Source organism: Mixophyes fleayi, chromosome 4, assembly GCF_038048845.1.
Source record: "Mixophyes fleayi isolate aMixFle1 chromosome 4, aMixFle1.hap1, whole genome shotgun sequence".
In the NCBI taxonomy this organism is placed as follows: Eukaryota; Metazoa; Chordata; class Amphibia; order Anura; family Limnodynastidae; genus Mixophyes; species Mixophyes fleayi.
In genome coordinates, this window is record NC_134405.1 from 36,404,460 (window position 1) to 36,421,350 (window position 16,891).

The 16,891-nt window shown below is 35.9% G+C and overlaps 1 protein-coding gene across 1 annotated transcript; it reads left to right on the forward strand.

Moving 5' to 3' along the window:
* The first annotated feature begins 1,424 nt into the window (after nt 1-1,424).
* LOC142150618 (uncharacterized) lies at nt 1,425-10,755 on the forward strand. The gene is given in 4 exon segments (XM_075205818.1): nt 1,425-2,168; nt 7,829-7,838; nt 9,843-10,391; nt 10,394-10,755. Coding segments are annotated over 4 exon segments (1,665 nt in total).
* Nucleotides 10,756-16,891: the final 6,136 nt, after the last annotated feature.

A 16,891-nucleotide genomic window follows, 5' to 3' on the forward strand; every position in this document is an offset into this window, starting at 1 on the left:
TTGACATAACAGGATGTCAGAGACTGCAGTGATCTAATTAGAAATCAAGATGTTACCACCTGCCAAGATCTAATGAAATTAGGAATGTTTATATCTCATTTACAAGTCAAGGAGGTATACAGGAGAAACTGAAGCTGTTCTGATGAAATAATTTAATTTTATGAGAGACTAATTTAAATTTCACCTGAAGACAATTAGTGTGAGAATAAATTTTGGTCACCCGGGGAACTATTGAAGAGAGATGGGGAGGAATGACTATAAATAGGCTGTATCAGGCTGGTGTTAGTTAGTTGGTGGCTGGAGAGCTGGAAGGATGGAACAGTAAGAATGAGCATGAGGAAAAGAGACTGAAGGATAAATATACAGAGTAAGGTAACTATATTATGCATTAGAATGTACTGATCCATATACAAGTGATCGCAGATTTTGTGATTTATAATTGTTTGTATTCTTGACTTAGTAATACTTATATCGCTAATATTGCAATCTAACAATCATAAATATAATATTAAGAGAACACTATCGTGAATTTTTTTTTCTATCAGTACTGTGGTGTCATGTGTGCAAGTTTTCTTTATCAGTGCTGTGGTATCAAATGTATAATATATATTGGTATATTCACTATTAGTACTATGGGATTATAGAGGATATTTTCACAAGCACTTTGGTAAACTAATTCAGCGCTAAAACTTTCATGTTCATTTAAATATCAAAGAGGGGAACAATGATTCATTGAGTGATTCCTCATTTAATCTTTTATAAATCAGATACACAGGATTTGTTTTCTCCATTGTGTGTGTATCACTTCTATCTCATGATTACAGTTATCCAGAACATATTACACTATTTGTATTCCTTTTCTATTTGAATGTATAACTTTTGATCTGGAGTCCACACCAGGAAGGCCCTTTGGAATCTCTCCAGAGATAATCAGATAAACCTGATTCATGTTATGCACATTGGTGTGAGGCTGATTCACATTGTGTTTTTTAGCATACTTTGGGATGTTGTCAGTTTTGATTTGGAAATTACTGCACTACTAGGCGCCTTTTTGTTTTGATCTTTCCTTTTTACTATATATATGTCTGAAATAAGAATGTACTCCAAGATAAAAAAAAATCAAAATTTCTTAATTATGTACAATCCATTCTCAACAGCTTACAAACAAGAGGGAAATATTACATTCGTATGATTTTGGTATAAAATATATATATTTTTTTTAACAGGTGGATTAATGAGCAGGATTCCCTCTAGCAACAGAACAGGACACCCATAGATCAACATTCTATACTGAATATCTGGGTCACCCACAAGTCATATCGACTACAGAAGTCAGCTCTTATAAAGCTTGTGGATTCACACAAGCTATTTTCATTTTCTGAATAGAATCAGCCTTCTATAGCTTGTTACTCATTAAACACACAATGAGTCTCACAGGAGAGAGACCATATCAATGCTCTGAGTGTGATAAAATGTTTAGATGGAAGTCACAGCTGATTATACACCTGCGGATTCACACAGGCGAGATGCCATTTTCATGTTGTGAATGTAGTAAATGTTTTAGTACCAATTTAAAATTAATCATACACCAGAGAAGTCACACAGGAGAAAAAATGTTTAGTTGTTCTGAATGTAACAAGTGTTTTACTTCCAAGTCACTTCTTGTTGAACATCAGAGGATCCACACAGGAGAAAACCCATTTTCATGTTCTGAATGTAGTAAATGTTTTAAACGGAAGTCACACCTTAATAGACACCAGAGGGTTCACACTGGAGAAAAGCCATATTCATGCTCTGAGTGTAACAAATGTTTTAAAGAGAAATCATACCTCATTAGTCACCAGAGGCTTCACACTGGAGAGAAGTCATTTTCATGCTCCGAATGTAGTAAATGTTTTGGGTCCAATTCAAACTTAATCCTACATCAGAGGTTTCATACAGGAGAAAAACCATATTCATGCTCTGAATGTAACAAACATTTTCGTACCAATTCACATTTAATCATGCACCAGAGGATTCACACAGGAGAGAAACCATTTTCATGCTCTGAATGTAAGAAATGTTTTAACCAGAAATTAAACCTTGTTAGACACCACATGATTCACACCGGAGAGAAGCCCTTTTCATGTTCTAAATGTAGCAAGTGTTTTAAGACTGATTCACACCTTGTTAGGCATCAGAGGAGCCACACAGCAGAGAAATAATTTCTGTGCTCTGAATGTAACAAATGTTTTAAACAAAAGATAACACTTCTTATTCACCAGAGAGGTCACACAAGGAAGTCACTTGTTTCCGAATAGAGCATGTGTTTCATAGACAAGTTAACTTGTTTAATCATTATAATATTCACAAAGGAGAGAATCAATTTTCATTTACTGGATGTGGCAAATGTTGTATGTAAAATCAAATATTTTTTAGATTGGAACGACTAACATTGAGAATTTTTCCGCTGGGATGGTCTCCCTGTAATCGAGAGCAACTGTATATCAACCAACAATGACATAGAAGTCCCGAGGTGTCTTGTGGTTTATTAAGATACTAATGAAGTTGAATGTTTTTTATTATGTTCTTATTTTAAACCAGTAGCACATTTAAAGTGTCCATGTCACTTACACACAGTGGAGGTAATTTACAAAGTGCATTCGATTCACTCTGCAAACCAATTAAATAATCATGAGAGGGACTGGTAATAGGGGCTACAACCATATCACTATCTTCCTTTCCTCCCACTCCCTTTCTTGATCCTCTTCAATATGGTTTTTATCCCCTCCACTCCAATCAAGCCACCCTCACTAAGGTCACATCTAAGTGTTTTTTCATTCCACTACCTATCAGAATCCCCCATGGATCTGTTCTCGTCCCCCTGCTCCTCTCCCTCTATAATTCTTCCCTCTGTGATGGTATCAGCTCCTTTGGCCTCCATTACCATCTCTATGCTGCTGACACCCACGTAAGTCCCTCTTTCCAAGTGTTTTCTTTATGTTATTTTACAGGGTATAATAGTGTAAGCTTGCTGCTTGTACGTATACAATTTTATTGCTCATGTACATATTATTTTATTTTGCTGGTTGTCAAACTCATTCTGGTGCCTTAGAAATAAAGGATTTTTTGAATATTCCATGTGACGATTATTTGTCTGTCAACCTTTTTATTACATTGTTTGGAGTTTAATATGGAGGTTATAAATGTATCCAATTTAATGTATAGGATGAGACGTAATCTCTTCCAGCTCTGAGCTGGCGCAAAACTCAGGTCCTTATGCAGTCTGGAAATGATCGTGCACCTTCCACACAGCAAACAAGAGCGAGAGTGTGCCGATGGCCATCTTGAACCACAAAATGAAATTTCGTCTCTGCAAAACAATGTGCACTGTATGCTTACTCTGTACTGTGTGCGGAACACCCTCACTCCTCCCAGGTCCTCTCCTTGCCATGTACAATCTTCAACAAAGTTGAAAGGAAATAAATAGGTGCACATTGGTTCTCAATATTAAAGGATATTAACTTTTAAAACGTAACTTTTATTGTTTAGATTAAATCAGCGATATATAAATGTATATCTTCAAAAAATCACTGTGTGTAATTAAAAGTGACTGGGTGCACCAGGTAACTTGCCTTCATATAATGGGGAGTATAATATATAATAGAGTTAGAGTAATACCCACATTTCATATCTCCAAATACATTGGCTGTGAATAATCTCATTAATTCTTATATGATAATGACACCAGTGTTATTCACTATTCTCTTGTTCAGCTTTAGTAATACACAGAGATGATTTGCTATCTACCTAGAGAGGCTCTACACTAACTAGGATTTATTGGAGCGAGTCATAGTTTTTATATTACACATCTGATGTGGATGGTCTCGTGATTATATATAGCAGTAACATCAATATTACTCGCTAGTCTCTCAATTAGCTCCCATTCATCTTAGATCCATATACCACATCAGGTAAAAGATAGTCTTATTTGTTAGATATGTAGTGGTAGTGCCAGTATTGTTTGTTATACTCTCAATCAGCTTCCAGATATGTAGTGGTAGTGGCGCCAGTATTATTAATTATACTCTCAAACAGCTTTCAATTATACAGCGGCGGCTAACTATCTGCCTACAAAAAGCTCTAGACTATCTCTGGTTTTGCTGGAGCAATTTCTCGTTTCTTCTTTCCCCTTTAGTCAAGTATAATCTAGTGCACCCATCGATACAACGACGCGCGTTTCGCTGTGTGCTTATTCAAGGCAAGCCGAGAGACTGTTCTGATGGTTAATAAATACTGTCAGTGTTGGGCTAACCTCATGACATGAGGGTGTCTCCACCTATCAGAAAGAGTGTTATCAAAGTGATTGGCATAATATACAGCCAATCTCTGATGGTTACAATCCGAACTCCTCCCATTCGGATTTCTATTGGTCCAAATGCATTGCATTGCCGATAATAAGGAACGGAATAATAAATAAACTTAATAATACGGCTTAATAATACGGGATTTACTATAGTTGCTACTAGCAGATCTTAATCATAGATGATCAAGTAAGCCATAATTAATCACGATCACTAAAGATCGGTGAGTTAGATCTAGATATTGTTTTTGGTGATATAGAATTCAGATATGTACCATAATAAAATTATGAATCAAATTAAAACAAAAAAGAAAATAAAGTGAAAATAATGTATAAATAAAGTGCTATGATGCCAAAAAGTGTTGAAGATAAGGTATTAAAGTATCCAAATGAAACTATAATAAGGGATTGTTATATCCAAAGTGAGGTAAGTGATGATGTGACTAATATTAATAGTGTGTTATTTTGTTATAACATATTCATTAATTTGTGCAATAATTGTTAATATTTTTGACTATTTTTATATTTAATTTTTTTAAATTAATTATTCATTATTTTTTATTTTTATTATTAATTAATATTTATTTTTATATATTATTATTTTATTTTTTTTACATTTTTAGTTTTTATTTATATTATTTAATTTATTACTTTTCATTTTTTTGTTCTTTATATTAGTTTTATGTGATATTAAGTGACAAAAACTATATTATAATAATAATGAAATTTTTCTTATTTTAACAATTACATAAATTCAAATTAAGTATACTCTTATATATGTCTCCCTACAAAACACTAAATAGTGTAGATTATATATAATTGTAACTAAATTATTAAGAGTTTATTGAATTTTTATATTTATAACTCATTATGTAACTATAGTTCCACCCAGATATATTAATATTGGCAGTTAAAGTGAAATAAAAATTCTGCATAATGGTCCCTTACATAATTTATTATGGCTGTGGTTCCACCTAAATGTATCAGTATTAGCAAATGAAATACAGTGAGGATCCATATGATAATCCATTTGGATCTAATTATATCACTCCATCAATCAGAGAAAAGCTGTATAATTATTGTTGTCATTTAATCCCTTAGGATAAATTGTCCCCATTAGGAAGATCATTTTCGCGTCATGTTTCAACAACGTCTGTTTAATATCGCCACCTCTAGTTCCAAGATTTCTTTTTTCCATTCCATAAGCTACTAAGTATTTTGGGTTGTTGTTATGTGCCTTTAAGAAATGTCTGGCTAATGAAGTAAAAGTTTTAATTATCTTGGCATCTTGTTCGGCATTCAGAATGTTGCCTACATGTTCTAGCAGTCGATGTTTAAAAGGTCTGCTAGTCATCCTGATAGTGCTTAACTCACAAGGACAGGTGAGACAATATATGACACCTTGTGTGTCACAATTAAAAAGCTTTCAATGGTGTGGTGATTAGCAAATTTATCCACAAATTGGTGGGTCTTCTTTGTATACTTGCAGACTTTACATTTCCCACAAGGGTAAAATCCAGTTATTGTTTTTCTAATTGTCATCTGTTTTGAATTGTCCTGAAAATGACTATGTACAAATAAGTCATGTAGATTCTTCGATTTCCTCCACCAGCTGGTAAGTATTCTGTTTCCCATTATCTCTTGAAGATCTGGATCTAATTTCAAGATGTGATTATGTTTTTGTAGGATAGATTGAATTTGCTGCCACTGATTGTTGAAGGTACTAACAAATCTAATGATTGTATTTTCTGATTTATGTTGTCTTTGTGGAAAGACTAAAGAATCTCTTTTAATAGTTCTAGTTTCTCTATATGCTTTTTTGATCGAATTATGGCTATACCCTCTTTTCAGGAGTCTTTCACGTAACTCCTTAGCTCTTTTGTCAATAGTAGCTAAATCACCACAGTTTCTTCTCATACGGAGAAATTCTCCTTTAGGGATACTACGAATTGTAGAAGGGAGATGAGAGCTAGATGCTGTTTGTTGCTGTTTTCTTACTAAAAATGTCACTAGAAAGTTCTTTCTGATCTGTAACAAAAATTGTAAGGTCTAGAAAGGTTATCTTCTCAGAATTGATATCAAAAGTGAGTTTAAGATTCATTTGATTGACATTCAGATGGTTAATAAATCTTATGAGAATCTCCTTATCTCCTTTCTATGAATCTTAAAAATAAAACAACATGCCGTGTGTACATCTCATTTTCGGTGGTGAACACTATCTCTCTTTCCCACCACACAATGTAGAGATTGGCATAGCTTGGGGCACAAGTCATCCCCATTGCCGTGCCCCTCACCTGTAAGAAGAACTTGTTATCAAATGTAAAAAAAGTTCTTTGTCAGGACAAATTCTAATAGGTTTAGAACAAAGCTATTACGTTCATTTCTCACTTTGGTCTCAAACAATTGTCTGGCAGCTTCTAAATCTTTTTGATGCTCAATACTAGTGTAAGAGCCTCCACATCACATGTACATAACCAAGTGTTCTCATGTACTGTGATATGTTGTATTTTACTAAGGACATCTAAGGTGTCTCGTACATATGAAGGCAAGGAGAATTCAAATTCTCTCAAATAGGTGTAAACATATATACTAGCTTTCTCCGTTAGGTTGTCTAGACCTGAAACTATTGGTCTGCTGGGTGGTCTTCTCTCATTTTTATTTACATTTTCGGAAGTACATAAAATGTACCGCTGCTTCTCACACTAATGCAGCTGTATTTATAGTTCTCAGTAAGCAGTGAGGTGATATTACTGAGCAGATCGGACACTTGCACAGGTTCTGTCAACATTCACTGAGCAAAGCTGTAACTATTCTATTTTGCCCTCTTGTGCTCAGTTTCTTCTCTTTGGGAACCTCCAATTTTATTACTTACCCCCTTTGTCATCCACCTTAAAAAACTTACTTTGAATCTCTAAAACCTTCCACTTCCTTATAAGTCCAGGACCCAACCAACCTCAGTGTATCCACCAGAATGATCTTACCCTGCTACTTTCTTGATCTTCATACTAATGTATACAAAGCAGAGGAAAGTGCTATTTATTATATGTAGAGGCCCACTCTTATACTGGGAAATATAAAAATATAAAACGTATATAATTATTTTGGTAATGTTAAAATGTTCAATCCCCCACTGAACATTAATTAGTCTAAAAGCAGCAACATAATTTACAATTAATAGTCAAGAAGGTGTATCAGAAAGAAGAATAGTGAACCATATAAAAATGTCAAAGGGAAGAATTGATTTGATCTGATTTCATATTTTTTTGTGTCTATTGAAAATATAATAATTAGGACTATTTCCCTATATCATATAATCAATTCCTGAATCTCTTCTTCAATATTCACATATTTCTAAATCATTCAAATTGTTATAACCTATTGTTATAGATTATTCGTTCAAACAATATATGACCATATTTATTTTAACGTATTCCGCCATTGTCTTAAACATAAATGCATGTATGATTCTTTGTTTATTCTGTTCAGCTAGTACAGGGTAAATGTATGAAATATTTAGAATATGATTGATACTTCTTCAAATCCTGGCAGCACTCGTTCCAAATGTTCAGAGACTAGATACTGACACTGGTCTCCCTCTAACCAATAAATTGGCTGCTGTCACAAGTTTTTCCGAGAGGTAAACACCTGAGTATCTTATTAGTAAATGTATGACCTGTATCCTAATTTCACAGTATTCTTATATATTATTATACTTCACAATAATATTAGTTATTATGTTTCTAAAACATTATAGACTACATGAGATGTGTGGAGTCAGTAATCACCTCAAACTAGCTAAAACTGAGCAAAAGAGAAGATTGTGGCTCTCTTTGGCTAGACAATAGGAGAATCTTAAACAAAAGTTCCATATGTTGACATAACAGGATGTCAGAGACTGCTGTGATCTAATTAGAAAGCAAGATGTTACCACCAGCCAAGATCTAATTACAATTCTCCTCTGTTGTAAGTGACCTTAGGAATGTTTATACCTCATTTACAAGTCAAGGAGGTTTACACCAGAAACTGAAGCTGCTGTGATTAAATAATTTAATTTTTGGAGAGACTAATTTAAATTTCATCTGTGGACAAATAGTGTGAGAATAAATTTTGGTAATCCAAGAAACTATTGAAGAGAATTGGGGAGGAATGAATATAAATAGGCTGTATTACAATGTTCCTTTGTTGTAAGTGACCTTAAGAATGTTTATAACTCATTTACAAGTCAAGGAGGTATACAGGAGAAACTGAAGTTGCTCTGGTGAAAAAATTCTATTTAATGGAGACTAATTTAAATTTCAACTGAAGAAAATTAGTGTGAGAATAAGTTTTGTTCATCCCGGGAACTATTGAAGAGAGATGGGGAGGAATGACTATAAATAGGCTGTAACAGGCTGGTGTTAGTTGGTGGCTGGAGACCTGGAAGGATGGAACAGTAAGAATGAGCAGGAGGAAAAGAGACTGAAGGAGAAATCTACAGAGTAAGGTAACTATATTATGCATTAGAATATATTGATCCATACAGAAGTGATTGCAGATTTTGTGATTTATAATTGTTTGTATTCTTGTCTTAGTAATATTTATATAGCTAGTATTGCAATCCAACAATCATACATATAATTATAAGAGTACACTACTGTGAATTATTTTTCTATCAGTACTGTGGTGTCATGTGTGCAATTTTTCTCTATCAGTGCTGTGGTATCAAATGTTTAATATATATTAATATATTCACTATTAGTACTATGGGATTATAGAGGATATTTACACGAGCACTTTGGTAAACTAATTCAGCACTAAAACTTTCATGTTCATTTAAATATCAAAGAGGGGAACAATAATTCATTGAGTGAATGTTCAGTTAATTATACAAATATGATCTCATTTTCACTGTTTGATTTGTTTTTCCCATTATATATGTATTACTACTATGTTATGATTACATTTATCCAGAACATATTACACTATTTGTATTCCTTTTCTATTTGAATGTATAACTTTTGATCTGGAGTCTACACCAGGAAGGAGCTTTAGAATCTCTCAATAGATAATCAGATAAACCTGATTCATGTTATGCACATTGGTATGAGGCTGATTCACATTGTGTTTTTGAGCATATTTTGGGATGTTGTCAGTTTTGATTTGGACATTACTACACTAGTGGGTGCCTTTTTGTTTTAATATTTCCTTTTTACTATATATATATGTCTGAAATCAGAATGTACTCCAAGATGAAATAATCAAAATGTCTTAATTATGTACAATCCATTCTCAAAAGATTACAATCAAGGGAAAAATTTTACATTCATATGAATTTGGTATAAAATATATATTTTTTAACAGGTGGATTAATGAGCAGGATTCCCTCTAGCAGCAGAAGAGGACACCCATAGAACAACATTTTATACTGAATATCTGAGTGACCCACAAGTCATATCAACTACAGAAGTCAGCTCTTATAAAACTTGAGGATTCACAAAAGCTATTTTAATTATCTGAACAGAAGCAGCCTTCTATAGCTTGTTACTCATTAAACACACAATGAGTGTCACAGGACAGAGGCCATATCAGTGCTCTGAGTGTGATAAAATGTTTACATGTAAGTCAAAGCTGAACATACACCTGAGGAATCACACCGGCGAGAAGCCATTTTCATGTTCTGAATGTAGCAAATGTTTTAGTACCAATTCAAACTTAATCCTACACCAGAGGAGTCACACAGGAGAAAAAGTGTTTAGTTGTTCTGAATGTAACAAGTGTTTTACTCATAAGTCAGATCTTGTTATACATCAGAGGATCCACACAGGAGAAACCCCATTTTCATGTTCTGAATGTAGTAAATGTTTTAAACGGAAGTCACACCTTATTAAACACCAAAGGATTCACACTGGAGAAAAACCATATTCATGCTCTGAGTGTAACAAATGTTTTAAAGAGAAATCACACATAATTAGTCACCAGAGGATTCACACTGGAGATACGTCATTTTCATGCTCCGAATGTAGTAAATGTTTTGGGTCCAATTCACACTTAATCCTACACCAGAGGTTTCATACAGGAGAAAACCATATTCATGCTCTGAATGTAACAAACATTTTCGTACCAATTCACAATTAATCATGCACCAGAGGATTCACACAGGAGAGAAACCATTTCCATGCTCTGAATGTAACAAATGTTTTAAACAGCAGTCAAACCTTGTTAGACACCACATGATTCACACCGGAGAGAAGCCCTTTTCATGTTCTAAATGTAACAAGTGTTTTAACACTGATTCACACCTTGTTAGGCATCAGAGCCATCACACAGGAGAGAAACCATTTATGTGCTCTGAATGTAACAAATATTTTAAACAAGAGATAACACTTCTTACTCACCAGAGAAGTCACACAAGGAAGTCACTTGGCACTGAATAGAGCATAGACAAGTTAACTTGTTTAATAATTATAATATCCACACAGGGGAGAATCAATTTCCATTTGCGGTAATTTATAAAGTGCATTTGATTCACTCTGCAAACCTATTAAATAATCATGAGAGGGACTGGTAATAGGGGCTACAACCATATCTCTATCTTCCTTTCCTCCCACTCCCTTTCTTGATCGTCTTCAATCTGGTTTTTACCTCCTCCACTCCAATGAAACCGCTCTCACTAAGGTCACATCTAAATGTTTTCATCCTGCTTATCTTTCTAGACCTCTGCAGATCTAGACATAATTGACCACCCTCTCCTCCAGCAATCCCTTCTCTTCATTAGCTTTCATCAATCTGCCCTTATATGGTTCAACTTCACCATCCATTCCTTATGGGTCTCTATTTTCCCTCCTCTCCCACTACCTGTCACCATCCCCCAATAATCTGTTCTCGTCCCCCTGCTCTTCTCCCTCTACACTTCTTCCCTCTGTGATGGTATCATCTCCTTTGGCCTCCATTACCATCTCTATGCTGCTGACTCCCACACAGAGCCCTCTTTCCAAGTGTTTTCTTTATGTAATTTTGCAGGGTATAATAGTGTAAGCTTGCTGCCTGTAGGTATACACTTTTATTGGTTATGTACATATTATTTTATTTTGCTGGTTGGCAAATCCATTCTGGTGCCTTAGAAATAAATACATTTTTGAATATTTCATGTCGCAATTTTTTGTCAGTCAACCTTTTTATTATATTGTTTGGAGTTTAATATGGAGGTTTAAAATGTATCCAATTTAATGTATAGGATGAGACGTAATCTCTTCCAGCTCTGAGCTGGTGCAAAACTCAGGTCCTTGTGCAGCCTGGAAATGGTTGTGCACCTTCCACACAGCAAACAACAGCGAGAGTGTGCCGATTGCCATCTTGAACCGCAAAATGAAATGTGCACTGTATGCTTACTCTGTACTGTGTATAGAACACCCTCACTCCTCCCAGGTCCTGTCCTTGCCATGTACCATCTTCTGCAGACACTCCTTATTACTGTGTAAACCCATGCAACTTGGTGGAAACTAGGTGCACTTGTGCAAATCAAGGAAGTCACTGAATTTAAAGCTGCTTTTGTGCTGCACAGTTGAAGTTCTGCTATTAGTGACACCCACTTGTTCATTTAATGATGGTTTTAATACACATGGATACATTCTATACATGGGAATATCTTTTCCTTTTTATGTGATACACGACTGCTTTGGATCCTAGTTTTATATATATATATATATATATATATATATATATACTGTATATATATATGTGTATATTGGGATTAGATTTATTTAAAAAGGCTTTGATTTTACAAAGTGAATTGCTCATGTAGAATGTTTTTGTCTTGTTTATCTATAGATGTGTGTAAATAACATACACTAATGTTACAATGATGTCATGTTATCTAATACGAGGGTGTAGCATTCTGTATAATAATAATTGACAGTGATTGTAATGAAACAGGACAATTGTTCTGTCCTCACTATAATCTTCTCTTTAGCCTGAATATAATCAGACAGACAGCATAACCACTCCTACTTCAATGTTGTTTATTCAAGTAGTTAAGAATGTTATAATTCAAGTGGTAAAACTTATACAGAAATGAGGAAATACATTCACAACATGAACAAATGTATTGTAATGCAAACATGAAAAAACATGGCAAAAGTGCATTACTATGGAGCAAACTTACCATTGATGCTGTGCTAAGGGGAGAGATATACTGCACCTCTTGCTTCTTAGCATGTACTATCTAAAATGGTGACCTCCTGTAGTTACCCATGGTGCATTGGAAACTAAACTATAGAGGCTCTATGGGGGTATTCAATTGTTTCTTTTAACGCGCTAAAACCAAAATAAACGAGCGCTCTAAAAATATTACCGTTAATACGGTAATTACTCGCTAAATTTCATCTCGCAGCTCCCTGAGCAGCGAGCTAAAATTCAGCCCGCTGGCAGCGAGTAAGTACCGTATTAACTGTTTACGCGCGCAAAATTACCGTATAATATGAAGTTTTTTTTGAGCGCTCGTTTTTTTTTGTTTTAGCGCGTTAAAAGAAACAATTGAATACCCCCCTGAGAGTTCAATCTAAGTTAATACCAGGCTGGCCACTAGGTGGATTTTGCAAATCTTGACCTTGACCTTACGGACCTTCCCATCTTTGCTTGGGAATGTTTTAGTGAGAAGACTTAAAGGCAACTCATTGCGCTGTGATTGACAATCTCTGGCGAGCACAACGTCATTGGGTTTTAAGTTAGGTTTGGCAACTTGCCACTTGCTCCTTGATTGCAGAGTAGAGATGTACTGTCTCTTCCACCTGTACCAGAAGGTGTTTGCAAGACTTTGTACTTGCCTCCATTGACTTTTATATAAGTCTTTGGTCTTGAACTCTCCAGGAGGCGCATGGATAGTCCCAGTTTTCTGGGTAAGAAGAGTGGCAGGAGTAAACAGGAATGGGTCTTCTGGGTCATTAGAAACTGAAGTCAGAGGTCTAGCATTGACAATAGCTGAGACTTCAGCCATGAAGGTTGTTAAACACTCATGAGTGAGTCTTGCAGTTCCTACTTGTAGGAAGATGGAATCAAGGATTCTGCGAATTATGCCAATCATTCTTTCCCAGGTCCCTCCCATATGAGAAGAATGAGGTGGGTTGAAGGTCCATGCACAACCCTGTTCACTAAGGTATCTCTGCACACCTTTCGTGTCGATGTTCGAGCAAATTTGTAGTTCTTTGGCTGCTCCAACGAAGTTAGTGCCTCTGTCGGAGCGGATGTGTTTTATAGGACCACGGATGGCAATGAAACGTCTAAGAGCATTAATGAAGCTTGAAGTGTCATTGATTCTATGACTTTAATATGAACAGCTCTGATAGCCGTACAGGTGAATACAACTGCCCTGCGCTTACTGCTTGTATGTCGGGTGATGACAGTCCAGGGACCAAATGCATCAAGACCAATGTTAGAAAAAGGACGTTCTGTACTAAGCCTGTCTGCTGGAAAATTGGTCATGACAGCTCTTGTAGCGTGGTCTGCAGCATTGTGAATAGTAGATACATAGTGCCACTGTTTTGGATTGGTAGATCTCCTAATCCGTAGCACTCGATTGCTGACATAGACATGAAATTGTTTGGTCTCATTGCAAATGTAGCCTAACACTACTTTACTGTCTGTGTAGAATTCTGCTTCTGTAAGCTCAATAGGCAACTCAGATGCGATGAGTTCAGCTAACTCAACAGCTACTACTGCAGCACAAAGTTCCAGTCTGAGTACGGTGTGCTCTGGTTGTGGTGCTAACTTTGCTTTGCCCATAACAAACCCAATATGACATTGCCCTTTTATGTCCACATTTTTAAGATATGTAACAGATGCTATTGCTTTAACTGAAGCATCAGAGAATACACACAGTCTCTGTTCTTTACCACTGTAGAAGGCACAGGAGCATATGGACGCGTAATATAATGCTTAGTTAAGGCAGATAGGCAGTTCTTCCACTCTTCCCACTGATAATTTTTCTGTGTAGGCAGTGGGGCAGCCTAGTCAGATGACTTGCAGGTTAGGTCCCTGAGCAGGGTTTTACCTTGGATAGTGACAGAAGCTGCAAATCCTAAGGGGTCATACAAGCTGTTTATAGCAGACAAGACACCTCTGCGAGTGAAGGGCTTTTCTTCATTGCTCACTTGGAAGGTGAAGGAATAGGATTTTGAGTCCCATAACAGCCCAACGCTACGCTGAACTGGTAAAGAAGCACTAGGGATAGAAGAAAACATGTCTGAAAAGGGCACTCAGTAAGGATCATATAATTGTTAAAATATACCTTTTATTGAATTATTGAATCATATTTAAGACTATATAGAATACAAACAACATAGTGAGGCTTGGCAACTTTTTGCCATTTAATAACAACTTTATTTTAAATCTTTATTATTTTCCACTTTTCCACAATTTTTCTTCTCTTCTTTTTTATCATTTCGCTGCTAACGATACTTAGGTTCATGTTGGGAACATTAGATGAATATTTTAAATTAAATTAATAAAAGGTATATTTTAACAATTATATGATCATTACTGAGTGTCCTTTTCAGACATGTTTTCTTCCATCACTAGTGCTTCTTTATCTGAATTGTTCTACATGTTAAAGGTGCACCATTCCAGTCATAAGATATAATTACATAAATGATAAAATATTAGACTGGATATGTAAATCCCTGTTGCGGTGGTATATAATTTGTTTCGTAAATCTACCAGCAAGTCTAATTACCCCCTCTTGTGCTTAGAGGCTCAACAGACGTGTTGGTCACTCAGCGATGAAAAGGTCTAATTAACATGAGATTACCTGTCTCCAGATGGTTTGAAAACGCAAACATGACGTACTATCTCAGAAGTCAATACATTTCCATACAAAATACATACCAATATAAAAAAGTACATTTGCAATGATATAAAGAGGTGCACTGCATCCTAGTTAAAATAAATATCTACAATAAGTTATTTCTACGTGAGCCAGCCACAAATAAGTTATTTATAAGTGATCCAGCCACAGTAGGCATTCCGCATAAGTCACTTCCATCACCCAGCTAGGCAAACAGTGGGTACAACATGACATCCGACATGGGTCTTGACACGGTGGCAGTGTGTGGAGCATCCTCACAGTGTGGGTTATTGGCTCCAGCAGCAGGACAGGAAACTGACACACTAAATGAGGTTAACACTTGCATTGCCTTATCACCCATGTGACAGAGACAGAGTGCAGAGCTTTGACTTGAAAGCATGAACTTCTTTGCAAAACAAGCTCAAATTGGCCAAATTGCAGAGATGCACTAATTGCCTCTTGCAGCCATCTGGGAGAACTGACAGAAGGCCACTGTGGTGAGTGGAGCAAGTATCTGCAAATAGGTAGCTGGAGCTGTGGAAAGCCAGATGGTCCACCAACTGTGGGAACCTAACTTTATTTGTATAACAATAAAAAGAAAACATACATGAAACAATACATTTAAATGTACTGCATCACAACGAAGCTTTAAGTACAATACAACTTGAAACATAATCAGATATACTTTTCAGTAGATGACAAATGATACAAGATATAACATCGAACACAATACATCAAGAACTGCACTAACCATGCATCACTTTAAGAACACAACAGTTTCAAATAAGCAATGGATGTGCGGGAAAGGTAGGTGTAGGTGGTACAATGTGTGGGTGGCAGGGGGGAATCACAGGCCCAAAGGGGAGGGTGTATAAATTACAGGCAAGACATTTCAGTAAAACTTCAAATGGTGATGGTGGGGGTGTGACAGTCCCAAACCTGTACTGAAAAAACAGACACATATGGGTGAAGTAGAAGGAGACAAAATCAAACATCAATCATCTTCAGGACTGTCCATGATGTTATAGTCTTTGAGCAGTCTGTTTATCAGCCTGTGACAGTCCCCTTTGCAAAATGAGGTGATTCCTGGCAAGCCATAAAGCATCCTTAACACAGTCAATAACGTGCCTGGCCTCCTGGGATCCAATGTTACCAGTCTGTGAAGTTTTCATTAAAAATCCATCTAGTGGATGACTCAGGACAGGCTCCCTTGGTCAATGTTCTGCCCAGCGTACACCAACAGGAGGTCCAACCGAGACCCTAACCACCTTAAAACCTGGCCAGGATCCACCTGGACTAACTTGCGTTGGTTTCATCCCAATCGGTGCAGGAGTGTCGAAGATATTCTCCAACAAACAAAGAGAGAAACAAACAAACAACTTGTTTTATAAATATAGATGAAGTAAAATAGACCTAACAATGTTCCTTTCTTCATAAAATAGACCTGGAAGTAGCAAGATGTGCCCCCTTAATAGTAATACTATATGTTCCGTAACAGGTTGTTAAAAATTTGTTTTTTTCTATTGTGGCCCCTTCTAATGTATCAACATACCACAAAATGCTCAATCTTCACCACTGTAGCTCATTTCAATATTTCTTACTGGAACATGTGTATGTGCACAATATGAGGAGCATTGTAATTGGAATAGGATTCAGTAAGGAAAAACATAGAAACATTTGACGGCATATAAGAACCACTTGGCCTATCTATCTGCCCATTTTTTAACCTATGG